The sequence below is a fragment of the Pundamilia nyererei genome, unplaced genomic scaffold, assembly GCF_000239375.1.
Source record: "Pundamilia nyererei isolate P.nyererei 1_Seehausen unplaced genomic scaffold, PunNye1.0 scaffold00069, whole genome shotgun sequence".
Classification (NCBI taxonomy): Eukaryota; Metazoa; Chordata; class Actinopteri; order Cichliformes; family Cichlidae; genus Pundamilia; species Pundamilia nyererei.
Window position 1 is genome coordinate 135,615 of NW_005187470.1, and position 14,671 is coordinate 150,285.

Consider the following 14,671-nt stretch of genomic DNA (forward strand, 5'->3'; position numbering starts at 1 on the left):
TGTTTTTCAATCTCCTTTTGGTTATATTTAGTCACCAAATGTATCCTGTTGTTTGACTTTTAGGAAAACATAATGATTTGGGTGAAAGTTTACCTTTTTCCACTTCTTTACGAATTGCATGACACATGAAAAACAGGACACTTCCGCCTGAAACAGCCTACATGCTCGGGGGGATCCCACGTACAAATAAATGACAGTTCGTGACAGCTTGGCCGCTGATTGTGTTGCGCGCTGACAAATGCATTTGTCCTCTCTTGCCCTGCCTTTCCTCGAACTTATGCCGAAGCACACACTCCAACACACTTCCTGCACTGCCAGCTCTCTAAGAAGAAAAGCTGTTGTCATGGCAACTGCGTGCCTCGCAGATATTCGCTGTGCATATGGTAAAGCCAAGGTGGGCACCGACGAAAGCAGAGGTTAATACTTTTGCCTCTGGAAGGGGGGGGGGAGCGATTAGATCTTTATTTATTTATATTTCCAGTTTGTTGATCGTCCTCAAAGTGAGCACGCAAATTTGCACTCAACGGCAGTGCAATAAAATACGACCTTAAGTGCCTACCTAAAATTAATTACTTCGTTAATTAATTAAAATTAAAAAATCAATTTCTTCCCAACCAGGATTCGGCACATTTTTGCTAAGATAGCAGTGAGTGGCATCTTCTTAATATCTTAAAATTCGTTTCTTTTAGTTCACTATGACTCGATGCTGACTTTAGTTGTTTATCAGTTTGTGAAATTCTTTGAAGTTGTGTAACTTCCTCGCTTTTTTTTTTCAATTTCCCCTTCATTCGGGTAGATTTCTTTATCGGACAACTTTAAAATGCAAATGCGCAAAGTTTGCGGCTCCAGAAAAGGCAACAAAACCTTCACTGCTCTTCTTTCCTCCTCACGCATTAAGGTCAGCGGACAAAGTGTGAGAGGAAGGGGAGGGGAGACTGGCGGGGAGGCGGGGAAGAGGAGCTGATCGCTGCTGTTAAACGGAACTCCAGAGACCAGAGGATCGCCGGGACAGAGAGAGATGCCGCTGTTTACTCACTGACGGCGAGTTTTTGTCAAGTATAAGCACTTTACTGCAGTTTTTCCACAGGCGGTTCCACTGAAGCTGACCTCGTCTGGACTCTAGGTTTGTGCGCTCGGCTGCGGAGGTGACAGGCGGGACTCGTTGCTGCTGCTGCTGCTGCTGCTGCTGTTCCCCGCAGAGACGGAGGTGATGGACCGAGAGGCAGACGCGGATGCGAGGAGGAAGATCCAATTTTCCGTGCCTTCCTCCGTGCCCACCCAGCTGGACCCGCGACAGGTGGAGATGGTGAGATCTGAGGGAGTGTGGCTGTAGCCTACACGGATGATGACAGTGGTTGTGGAGATGAGTGTGTGTGTGTGGAAGGATTGTTAAGCTCAGGCTGGGTAACTGCATCTGTACATTTTAAAAGTAAATATCTAAGACGTGCTCGCCTGCAGTTCCATCATTAATGCTTCTTCAGGGGCATCAGTGCTTAACACGGAGGCTGACAGACTGCTCTAGCAAGACTTTGCAAAACTGTGTTTTGATGTTTGTATGTTACTCTGTGGGCAGCAGGGTATGGGCAGTGCTGGAATTAAGCAGAGCTCTGCAGCTACAGATTTTTTTTGGAGTCCTTAAAGTTGATGAGATTTCTTTGCCCTTCCATCCGAATGGAGGAGGAAGAGGAGGAGGAGGAGGTGAGGGATAAAGGACCATTTGTGGCATTAAAAATTAGTTGCGCCTGAGTAATAAATCCTTTACCACACACAACAAGCAAAATGTAGAAGGTATTACTCATACGCTCGTGGAGGTGGTGAGCATATTATGTAAAGTCAGATCCGTTATCTGTTGCTTATGCTGAATCATCCCAAAGCGAGCGCTGGTCAATGCAAACAGTGCAGGGCAGGGTGAAGAGGGAAGGTATTATGCTGTACAGTATGAGCAGAGATGTGCATATGTTATTGGTGGTGTTAAAGACAAGAGCCCATAAAGGTCACAAAGTTGCCAATGAGGTAATATTTGGACACAAAAAGCAGCAAATGACAGGCTTATCCATTCCTTGTGCAGGAGATGTTCATTTCTTCAGTCGCTCCCTTAAGGGAAGTTTCACTGGAGACCAGGTGCAGAGTAAGAAATGTTCTTTTTTTTTCCAAGTAGGAGATTTGGAAAATTTCAAATGGCATCTGTTTGGAAAGCTTGTTTCAGCCTAATAAATCAATAAGTTCTGGGCAGATATTTTCTGCTGCATCTGCTGTTTACAGCCCACTCTTGGTCTCTGGGTTTTCTGTTTGCTTGATTCATACCCTGTCCAGTACAGAAGGGATGATTTATTTGCTTTTCTAAGCAAGCCCATGCACAATGATGGCACAATTCTGAGTGATATTTTAATTTAAATACAATCTGATGCTAATCAGTTGTTATACTCTACCTGATAGACTTGTTCACTTCTTCACTCGTTTTGTCTATAAGATGCTCTGGCAGTTTTATCAGCTCAGATCTTAGTAAGATTATGGCAATCTTCCTCCACTGATTAAATAAGACTGCAAGAAGCCAGAGACATTATATATCAGGAGGACCCTGAAGAAGCACATTTCCTTCAAAGTAGGAGTAAGGTTACAGGGCTTCATTTTCTGTGTTTCTGAAGCCATCACGTCACCAAAGTGACCATAAGTCTGCTGGAACAGTGTGCACAAAATAATAATCCTCAGGCATCTGTTGATGAAAATAACAGGGACGGGATCAAACTAAGGAAGTCCTGAACAAAGAGATACAAGGAAACAGTCTGAGGAGATAAATATTCACCTGCAAAAAGAGCTTTGTGATCTATAGTTTTGGAAAACTGTATCATAATCTTCGAATTGCTTCTTTCTAACTGACCAAAAATGCCCTGTGGTCATATCATGTGGAATGAGACTTGTAGGAATGCTTAAAACCACAACTCTCATCGATAACTTAACCCAACATGTAGCAAGTCCTTCTGGGAATGGGTTCCTAGCTCGAAAGACCTTGATAGCACCTCATCGGCTGAATTTCTTGATCACTTTTTAAAAAGCTAAACTAGAAATGACCATCTTCGGCATCAGTGTACACACACATAAAAGGAAGTGATTTCAAATTCATACATACAGTAAAAGTGACACAACAACAAGTAGAAAAAGAGGAGATTCAAATCCTGTGAGGCCAGACCTCAGCAATGACTTATATTCAGCAAATTTCCTCTGAAAGGAAGTCTTGTACCCTGGCAGCGATCCTAGTAATGACTCAGGCAGTTATTTTGACAGTTTTTTTCAAGGTCCCATGAGTGAAAGAGGAGAGAGTAATAACTTTAAATCCAAAATTGCAAGAGCATAATAGGCAGTCAGAGCTGATTTTTTTTAATGCTTAAAAATAAATTGTGCTTACTTTGATTTTAAAAGCGTTTTGATTATAAGTTACACCTGAGCTACACATGCACAAAGTCACATGATATTTTGGCATCATTAACAGCTCTTCCAGTGTGCCAACAGAGCACATCAGAGCACACACAACATGCTAATTCATGTTATGGACAATATCAGCTTGCTTACCTAAATCTTTCTACTATGACAAGTAGATGAGCTGCCACCAAACAGTCCTGAGCCTCTACTGTATGCATGTGTGAGTGCAACAGCATGACTAGTTAATACAATCTGTCTTGTAATACTTCTGTTTCCGTCCAGTGGTGGAATTTGCTTCAAAAAACAAGTGGAGAGCTGCAGGAGCAGTGCTGAAGTGTATTTTTTCTTTTCTGTCCTTGAGATTTTGGTTTACTGAGGTTTTAGGTTCCAAGAAGGTTGTTTTCACTTTTGATAGCCACCTTCTCTTACTGTCTTGTGAGGTCTCATCAATAGTTTCTTGTCCTTTTGTGGTCCTTGAGAAATGCCGCCCGTCGATAGCGACTGAAACATCTAGAATAAATCAAAATAAAGGCAGGAATAAACGGAACACATTGAGCTGGAAAGGGGAAAACGGCAGAAGAAAAGAGACAAAGATAGCTGACAGAAGCCGAACAAGACACGCAAAAGGAGGAAAATCATCAGCCAAGGAGACGACTGATTAAAAAGAAAGAGATTAGCTGTGGATGACTGAGGAGGGCGAGGGCAGCTCCTGCCAAGAGCACAAATAAAAAGCTCTAAAGTCTAATAGGGTCTTATTCTTACAAACCCAGCATACGCACCCCTGTTAATCATTAATGCTATTTACAGAGTGGGCTGATGGCTTAATATTGGTCTTAATATTGGTAAATCTTCAGACCTAGATGAAGTGACTGTAGCTGACAAAGGGAGGTGGTAGCAGGAGAATAAAATAAACAAGACAGTTCCAGTCTTCCAATGGGAAGTTTCTATTTTCAAGTGCATTAATTGTGTTTTCTTTAATTTGTGTGGGTTCAGCTCCTGTTCTCCACTATCCAGGCCAACGCTACACAAAAAAAACCAGGTCAAAAGTCCGAAGTCACGAGTCGTGTTGTGGTCAAATCAAGTTCTGCAAAGGATTATTCCCTGAAAAGTGTTTTGTGTACACAGCTTTATACTTTTAGTGCATGCATTTAATCATTAAGCACAGAAGTTATTTTTGCGTAAAAGGCTTTTTAGGTCACTACCCCCCACTCAGTGTTGTCATTGTTCATTTAAACATCCAGTATGACGCATTGGAGTTGAATGTTATGCAACTAAAGGTCATCTGACCTACAAAAAAATGGGGTGTGGGATTAATGATTTACTACATGACCACTAAACTTAGAACCCATGCTGCTGCTTAAATTTGCCTTTCTAGACGTGTCTGTGTTTTGATGGTAGCGGCAACAGAAAAAGGCTTCTTATAACCCCAAAGCATCGATCAACGAGTTCCAGTAACATTTAAAACACATTACATTTCTAAGTGGATTGAAAAATATGATCAATAAGTTCACCTTTTCTGGATATTGATAGCTGAGTAAAGAGTTAGCTATTTAAAGGAAATGTTAGACATAATTCATTTAGAGAGGTTTCTGTTATGTTTTAAACAATAGCCCAAACTTCTTTAAAGAACTCTCCTTCTGCTTTTTGTTTTCCAAATTTTTGTCAGACCCCTCACTCGGTTTTGTGTGTTGCTATCTTTATTGTCCCTCTATCAGTATCCTAATCCTCAGCCTTAACCCTATGCTATCAGAACATGTCAGAGGGACTTTGTCCCCTGAAAAGTCGCCTCAGAAATCTCAAAAAGCAATCAGGGGATAAAAGATAAATATCATAAAACCAACAGCTGATGTCAAAAACAAACTTTGCATTTTTTTAGGGTTAAGGTTACTTCTTATCATCAATGATAACATGATAACTTGGACCTCACTGGTTTAAGACATTATTGGACCAATAAAATGCATTTTCAAAAAACGCTTTGGCTAATACAGTTCTTAAAAACCTGAAGAATAGAATATCACCTAAATAATAAGGTCCATATTATAAAATACAATGTTAAAATTATTTATTATTCTAAAATAACAAACACAATAAGCCCAGCATGTGAGGAGGAACTATGAAACATTAATTTGTTTCCAGTGAAATCAAACGTCCACTGCAGCCACACTGAGCAATCAGTGGTATTTACAGGAATTTCAGACATGCACAACAAGGATCTGATGAAAATAAAATATGTTCCCTGCAGGTGCTTGACCTTCCGACTACAGTGTTAACAAAACATAGGCCACTATGTCTGAAGAGGCTCTCAGACAGGTGCTCCAAATGTGGTTTGGTCCTTTGGCCCCACATGCCTTTTTTCCCCTCCTGAGTGCTGTGTGCACATGTTTTATGTGTTTATTGGATTGCCACACTCATATTTTCATGTTAACACATCTTTAACCTCTAATAGGATGCCCCCCCCCCAAAAAAGGGGCTGCATATTTAATTCTAGTGTGTGACTCATGAATATGGATGAATGCAGTGCACAAAGGGAAGCAGAAGCTGTGAGAGTTACTCCAGAGTGAAAGCTGCCCACACATTTCAATGCCTACACTCTTCGCTGTGATTGGCTTGGCAGCCACTTGTATCTCATAACAATGTTATCACCATCACACATCACAAAATAGAGCCGGCGATGAGTATAGTGTGTGTTTTCCATAAATAAGTTATAAAAATAATGGTGAGAAAATGTAATCAATCTAATTACAAGTAAAAAATCTATAAAAGGACACAATAAGGATCCTAACAGTGTTATATTATTGGATTTTTGCTGTTTCTATAAAATAAATTCTTAATTGTGCCTACTTTATTTAGTGTGGAGCAGATTTGTAAATATGGTATTTTCAATCAGTAATTTATTTACCCAGGTGTTATGTATTTTGCTTTTGGAACTTTGAAACCTGGAAATGACCTTAACAACTCTGCTTTAAAATCTTAATCTGAAAACTATCCAGAAATAGTGCATGAAAAAGTACATTATTTCACTTTGAAATGTTATGGGAAAGTAAAATATAAACTAAAGGTCCAAGAATACAAGAGCATTACTAATACAATGTATTCACGTGTCACAGGAGGTGACGAATACAGCAAAATTTTGCCCCGTGGCCTCAAATTGCATCTTTTTGAACCAAATTAAAAGTTAGAGAGTTCATTTACAAGTCATATTACTGACAGGCTTAGTTTCGTAATGCCCAACTATCAGAGGAATGTGACAGGTCGGGATATGCTGTAGATAAACACTCATCGGACACTTGCTAGTACTGAGTTGGGCCCTCTTATACCTTAAGAAATGCCTTCATTTTTCATTGAATAGACCCTACAAGGTGCTGGAAAATACATGTGGTCATAAAGGGACAGACACACTCAGCAACAACACAGAGGCGGTGGCGTTTGAACAATACTCAGTTGGTACTAAGGTGCCCAAAGTGTGCCAAGAAAATATTCCCACACCATTACACTCCAGCAGTGTCATGACTGCTGTGGCAGGTAGGAAGTGGGCCCAAATGCAGGACTCAAACACAAAAAGGTAAACTTAGAAAAGAAAAAATGTTGCTGCTGCTAAAATTAAGACTGACCAGATCAGGCTACATTTTTCCAAACTCCTGTTGTCCAATTTTGTTGAGCCTGTGCAAACTGTAGCCTCAGTTTCCTGCTCTTAGCTGACAGGAGTGGCACCTGGTGTGGTCTGCTGCTGCAGCCGATCTGCTTCGAGGTTCAACATGTTCTTCTTCTGCTCTTCAATGCTGCCTTGGTTGTATCAAGTTTTCATTTGAGTTATTGCTGCATTGCTTTCAGCTCAAAGCAGTCTGACTATTCCGCTCTGACCTCTGACATTAACAAGGCATATTTACTTTTCATAGTCTCTGTAAACTCTAGTTAAACTTAACTCTAGTTACTTAAATCATCTTTCTTCAAGAAATGTAAAGAAAGGCTTGAACTTTATTTCCGTATGTTTTTATGCATAAATGCACTATCATGTGATTGGCTGATTAAATATTTGCATTAACTAGCAGTTGAACAGGTGTGCCTAACAATTTGGCAGTTGGGTGTATATTTAATGTTTTGTGTGTTTTGTGGTTACTTTGACTCTCCCTGCTTCACACATATAAGACAAATGAGACATACTGTAAACATGTTACAAAAGAACTGTGATTTCATCCAAGCGATAGGAACTTGTAGCAGAAAAGGAAATACATTTAAATAATCCTTATTTAGATTTATTTATAATTTAAATAATCCTTCTGCCTTCTATCATAAAACGTAATCCTCATTCACAAACAAGCTGGACAGTCTCTTGAATGTTGTTGCATAATGATATGCATTTATTTTTTAATGCATCTAACTTTCAAAGAACAAGTCCTCTGCATACATGCCATAAACCACAGTTTAGAATAAATGAATGCTGATTATTGAAGCAGTGAAGCCCTAAAGAAAAAAACCTCTTGTATCTCTCTCTTTCTGCAGATTCGTCGTCGGAGGCCGACACCTGCCACGCTGTTCAGATTGACGGACCCACCATCACCAGAAGAAGACAGCAGCCCACATCAGGTAGATATGCATGTGAATTATACAAGTTAAAGATCCAGCAGTAAAAGGTTTGAATCAAATTTCAACGATACAGTAGTCATAAGTTCCAAAAGACCACAGTACAATGCAATCATGGCCTCTGAAATAATTGGAAATGTGGTGTTTCGACTTTCTATGTGCATTGTGAATGTCTCTTTAGTTTTTTTTTTGTTATCATTAAGCCCACATTTTGCTATTTAAGTCAAAGTTTCAGGTTATTATGTCAAAATTTCCAGATAGGTATCTCAAACATTTCACTTCCTAACTCAAACGTCTGAGGAAAGAATTAGAGACTGAAAAAATAACTTTAATTTCCAAGTTATTAAATTGAAATAATAACTTGAAATTTTGACTTATTGATGATGAAAATTTTTTTTTTCTGTTTTGAAACCAGCTTCTACATTTTCAAGCTGCTTCTAAAACAGCTGCAGAAAAGCTTTCATAGGAAATGTCAAATTCGATTATTTACATTATGTACATTACAGTGACAACTAATTCTGCATCTTCACTTAATAACGCAACAAATATGTGAATAAGTGATGACGTTTTTATTTATGCTTTACTCCATAATTACCTGTTACAAGTATGAAAGTGCTTTTACGTTTTGTTTTATCTTTTCATTGACTTTTGCTGACAAACCTGCACATTGTGCATTACTGCCTTTCTGCTCTAATCCTTGCAACTGGAAAGGAGCGATTATTAGATTTCTTATATTGTATCATTTGTTTGAGGCAACAATAAGACAAAAAAGTGTTGCGTACACTTTTAGCTGTCAACCCTGGTTTGCATTTTTTATTTTAGCAGTGGGTTCTTGGGGAAAATGGAGCTTTGAAAGCCAAACTGGTTCACATGTCAACCTACCAGCCGCCATCTCTTAAAGGTAAATGAACCCTGACTCGAATCATTTTGTGTGTGTTTTTCCCTTGTACCCACACACTGGTTTTTCTTGTTTATATAACAAATGACACCAAATGAAAGAATTTGGGAGACCTAATTCTGCTGTGGCAACCACCATGTGGTCTCTATCTGTCTGGACTACGCACATATCCAAAAACCACAATGAGAGTGTGTGTGTGTGCATGTGTGTGTCATGTAAGATTAGGAGCAGTGGCAGCTGTGAGTCTGTTCTGGATCATCCTGGATTATAGAATGGCTGCACAGCTGTAACACAGTCTCACCCACTCGCTGGCACATGCACACACACTATCAGATGCAACCAGAGTCACACAGACTTAAATACACACAAAAAACCAACTCTGTTGTTATAAATATCTATACAACATAAGTTTTTATGCGTCTTCTTTTTTGTGCAAATTGTGGCTTTGGCACCTGTAGTCATGACAGTTGCCACTCATAATATTAACTGGGTTTTGCTCATTTTATTTGAGTGATGTTTGCATTTATAATTTTATATAACAAATTTTTTTTCCTTTCATAAGACATGCATGTATATTTTAAAATTGAAAATCCACATTAAAAAAATGTAACAAAATTTTAAGATTGATTTTTACTTTATTTGAATAGCTCAAAAGCTTCATGAGTTTGTTATATTCTCATTGCTTCATAGAACATTATTTATCTTTACCTTGGCATTAACTTGTTGTCTCTATATGCAGATGACATAGTCCTTTCCTGTGGATATTGATCATTAGATAAATGACCAGACAGGCGATTAGAAACCTAACTCCAAAATGATTATACTAACCCGTATAAAAAAAATTAAAAACAATTCTGACCTTTGCAGAAAATAGTTGAAATGACCTAATTCAGTGATGCTGAGTTTAAATAAAAAATCTTTTTTGTCACCTTTTTTCACATTTGGTCCATTTGTGCTAATTGTATCTCTGCTTCTCCAAAACATTTTGCAAATTTTCATATGTTTCTTTTAACAAGACATAATAGCCATTTGGCATGCATGCACTAGGACACATTATAGGTCCTGTTTCGAGCTGTCAATGAATAACCTCCACTCATCTGCATTGTACTTATAAAACATTGCACCCAGTGATCAGCCAGCAATGGTAGCGTGGCCGAGCGGTCTAAGGCGCTGGATTAAGGCTCCAGTCTCTTCGGGGGCGTGGGTTCAAATCCCACCGCTGCCAATGCACATTTTCCAGAATTTCTCATACAAGGGCTATTCTATTTTCTCATACATTTGCAATAAAGGGCTATTCTATTTCTATCTAAAGAACATTTCAAAGAATCGATTAGGATCCTTTTCATGATTCTTATTAAAAGAAAAAGCATAGACACAAAAAACTCAAGTGCGTCCTTTGGCATATCCGAATCTCTTACTAAGTCATTAAACTCTGGCTTAGTGAATAACTGGAGGACAAATGAACTACTGGATAATGGATCTTCAAAGTCTGAATCTGCATCTGGAGACAAAACATCATCAGATCTTCTTCCTCATCAACTAACCCAATAAAAATCAGAGAGGGTATTTCATTTAAACATGGTACAGGTCTTATTGTAGATGGGAGGTTAGGGCAACTGATAGATGATTTAGTTTTGGAAGTTCATCCAGAAATATTAACTAAACAGTGGTAGTCATCAAAATGACTCTGTGACTCCCTATATACCACTGGAATACCAAAAACCCAGCCTCTTCCCCTTAGTAGAATTACAACACACACCCTGCTCAACTAAATGAGGTCCACATGGCTGGTTCTGTTCACCCAGTTTCATACCAAAATAACCAAAGGATCCTGTTATAGCAGTAATAGAGCAAAGGCAATATCATTTGTTAAGTCAATCAATCAAAGCCAAAATTAGTAAAGAGCAAGTGTTAGATTTCACACACATTGCACACAGTTGATGTGTAACATTACAACTCTAGATATACAAATCCAAACACAATAATCTCTTTTATCAACCTATTCTTTGTCCTCTAGAGGACAATGGACAGATGATTGGAAAATGTGGTATTTTTGTTAGTAAAATGTTTGCAGTGTAACTTCATTCATCATAACTGATTTGTATTTTCAGCTGTCCAGAAGATGGCACAGGCCCATTTGTCCTCACTTGACATGAAGTCTGTAGACACAGAGTCCTCTTCAGGGGAAGAAGAGGAGCAACATGATGAGGAAAGGCAGCAGAAAGCCTCAGGTGGGTAAGCTAGGATAGGCGTTTCCCATTTTTGGATTTTTGCTGGCAACTATACCAAGTATGGACATTTACACTTTGGAAATTTCTTTTCATGTTGGATCTAAAAGAAGAAAGCAAGGCACAGAGGGATCAGCGTGGTCTCCTGGACAGTCTGACAGAAGGTCATCGCAACAAAGACAAAGAGGATGCCAAAGAAAGAGAGGAAGGAAATGCAGAATGACAAATGAAGAGAGCCCTGATCGAGACAGTTTTATGATGAATCAATATGCATAGCACATGTGTGTGCCGTACATATGCGTGTATGGATATGTGTATGAGTGTGTATTAATTGGGTCTGTGGGTTTGTGGAAACATACAGTGTAAAAGAGGAATGTGGAGAAAAAAGAGAAACACAACAGAGATTATATGATGAAGGTCAGAATATCATTGAGCTGACAGAGGAAATCTTTAGCTGGAGACTTGTGAAGGAAACTGTGTCGCCGTCAGCCAAAGAAACGAGGGCTAAATTCCAATCAGCCAAGGACGCTGCACAAGAAATATAAGAATAGCTAAGAACTCTCGTATTTTCACAAAGCATTCATTAGTTCAAAAAGGTGTTTTGTTTTTGTTTTGTTTTATTCACTTTGAAGGTCTGGGAATACTGTGAGACATCTGAGTTTGAAGAATTAGAATTTAAATAGGCTTTGTTGACATCATGTAAAAGGGGCATGAGCTGAAGTGACACGGGTGCTAAATTTACAGTTCACGTCCGATTAGAAGCAAAAGAAGTACATAAAAAAATCAAATGCCAAATGTCACAGTGGGTAATGAAGATACATCTGCAGCTAATGTGTGTGTTGTACAAATGCACAAGATTATATTTTGTATGTAGTATCAGTGCAGACAGTAACAGACTGCAGTGCGATGACCATAGCCAGTTTCAACTGGAATTTAGCTCAGAAACTGTGACACTGCTTTCAGAGTTATGTCCATCTCTGAAGTTTGCTTTCCTCAGTCTTTCAGACATTTGTCTGCAAGGTCAAGAAATCAAAAGACGGAGGATTACAGACGAATTCAGCGCAGTCACAGTAGACCAGATTATATCCTAACAGATTAATCCAACTAATCACGATAATGCAGCAAACTGTTTCAGGCTAGATATTTTAAACTGGGGTTTTTTGTTTTTTTGTAACATGGAGATTAGCGGACATGATATGTTTGGGATGCCACACATGTTAGCTTGATAGTGAAATAAAATCTACCTGATTTTCAGAAACATCACATATGAAGGTTCATTCATGACCCTGTACATAAACACTGTTTCGTGCCAGTTGATAATAAATCATTTATGAGGCTGTTGGTGTTTGTGTGTTTGTATGCCTAATGCTTCTTTTCCTTGAAAGACATATTTCATTTGATTTTTATTCAAACCAAACCATGTCACAATATTTAGGCCATATGTAGCTTAAGCTCAAACATTTTTTTAATGTTTGTGGGATTTAACCAAGAGTATTTGTGTTCTATATCAGTACACACTCACCTGCCAGTTTATTGCGTTCACCTGCTCAACTGCTTATTAATGCAAATATCTGACTAGCCAATCACAACGCAGTAACTAAATACATTTAAGCATGTAGACATAATCGCGAAGACCTGCTGAAGTTCAAGCTGAGCATCAGAATGAGGAGGAAAGATGGTTGATTATAAGTGAATCTGGATATTTCATAAACTGCTGATCTACTGGAACAGTCCCATGCAACCATCTCAAGAGGATACAGTCATGGTCTGAAAGAGAGAAAATATTCACTGACTTGCAGCTCTGGGTGAAAATGCCTTGTTGTTGTCAAACAAAGTTTACAGAAGAACATCACTGAGTGCACAACAGGTTAAAATTTGAATCAGATGGTTTACAGCAGCAGAAGACCACACCTGTGCTGTTACTGTCGGCTAAGAACAAGAAACTGAGGCAAAAATTTGCTCACCATGGAAAAATGCTGTCTGATCTGATGAGTACTGATTTTTCAGAATCTAGTGTAAACAAGCATGTATCCAACCTGTTGATGGTTCAGGCTGGTGTGGTGGTGTAATAGTATGGGTAATATTTCTTGCCACACTTCAGGCCACTTTAGTATCAATGAATCCTTGTTTAAAGCCAGAGCCTGGTACCGACTACACAGAGCCCCAGTAGTAGAAGAGAGCGTGTAAACCCAGAATGAAAAGCTTTTTCTTGCAATTTTTTGCCCCTAATAAATATGTGCTACAATTAAATTGCTTGAATAAATTAGTTGGGTGAATGAACTTTGATTCCTCAAACGTTCATCACTTACAAACAAGCTGAAGGAAGCCAGCTCTTTCAAAACAGATGTGACCAGACCATAACTAATGGGTTAAGAATGGTTTGGCTATTACCAGTTGTTAAAAACAACTTAACTCCAGGAAACTCAAGGTCCTTAATTCCAGGAACAGCCAAAAAGTGAAGCAGTGGGAGCTTGTGTTCTCATCTATATCGAGTGCAGTCTCAACCAAAAGCTTAGCACTACGCTTTACTGTATGTTGGACCGCCAGTTCTTAACTGTGAGGTATTTTAAGGAAGCCACCGCGTTTCATGCTGATAAAACAGCATTTTAAAATACTAAAATGACACTTCTTATGAATTAAAAGAAAAGAAAAGGTTGTAGGTAGTCAATTATATCTTCTAATCGCCAAGGTATCATTTATTAAACTTCAAATAGTTCTAATTAAAAACCATGGGGCAGCATTACAGTGCAGCAGATCCCTGCATAATGTTTCAAAAGTGGATAAATGTACCAAAATGTGCATATTTGTCCCTTTTTGATTTATATGCTTTTGACTTTTAACACATTCTGGTTTGTCTTTATTATTCAGTGGTGGAGAGTAATTCTAATTTCTGCTTTATTGTCTAGCATTTTTCACTCTATAGTCCTAAGAGGTATAAAAGTGGAGAGACATCCTCAGTGACGCACCTTTTTTATAGTGAGTATAACTTCCTACCATCAGGACAAATGTATGGGGTTCCACATCTGCAAACTTCTTGTGCCAGAAGTTTTTTATGCTTTGCAGTGTAATTGTTGAATAAATCCAGGTGTAACGTCGAGAGTGTCATTTGCACATAGCTGTGCTTTGATTCTGGGTGATGTTTCAGGCCCATCTTGTTAATATCTGTGATGTTTGTAACTGTGACATCTTTATTGTTGTGGTTCTGTTTATCTGAAAGCTGCCCAAAGGGGCAAATTGAATTTCTGGATTATAAATGTTACTGCTACTATATGGCATCACTAACATTTGTGTTGTGATAACATTTAAAACAAGGGTATCAAACTTAAGGCCGGGGCCCAGAACTTTGGACTTTTAAGTGTATTTTAATAAAATTAATTACTATTATTAGTTGCTCTCAACTAAGGTACCTCTAATTTAGTGTTTCATAAACACAAATAAGTTTGGACACTTATTTTGTTGCTGATAGTGACAGTGTGACGCAAACAACAGAATTTGCTGAGAAACAAGGGTTGAAGATGGAGATTTCAAACTGTCAAACTGTGCATAT

The 14,671-nt window shown here is 38.6% G+C and overlaps 1 protein-coding gene and 1 non-coding gene across 2 annotated transcripts; both read left to right on the top strand.

Annotated features, from left to right (window-relative positions):
- Positions 1-343: 343 nt before the first annotated feature.
- On the top strand, positions 344-12,455 carry LOC102194932 (protein phosphatase 1 regulatory subunit 1B-like). The gene is made up of 7 exons (XM_005736522.1): positions 344-416; positions 899-1,041; positions 1,124-1,306; positions 7,918-8,001; positions 8,821-8,899; positions 11,008-11,127; positions 11,235-12,455. The coding sequence occupies exons 1-7, from the start codon at positions 344-346 to the stop codon at positions 11,345-11,347; spliced, it is 795 nt and encodes a 264-aa protein (XP_005736579.1). The 3' UTR covers positions 11,348-12,455.
- trnal-aag (transfer RNA leucine (anticodon AAG)) lies at positions 10,040-10,121 on the top strand. The gene has a single exon. It is a non-coding gene; the product is annotated as a tRNA-Leu (tRNA).
- Positions 12,456-14,671: the final 2,216 nt, after the last annotated feature.

Excerpts from the sequence above, each read along its gene's own strand:
- LOC102194932 (XM_005736522.1), top strand. The coding sequence starts at position 344 with ATGGCAACTGCGTGCCTCGCAGATATTCGCTGTGCATATGGTAAAGCC. Across the intron at positions 8,002-8,820 it reads AAGACAGCAGCCCACATCAG|CAGTGGGTTCTTGGGGAAAA; the intron begins GTAGATATGCAT and ends TTTTTATTTTAG. Across the intron at positions 8,900-11,007 it reads CCAGCCGCCATCTCTTAAAG|CTGTCCAGAAGATGGCACAG; the intron begins GTAAATGAACCC and ends TTGTATTTTCAG.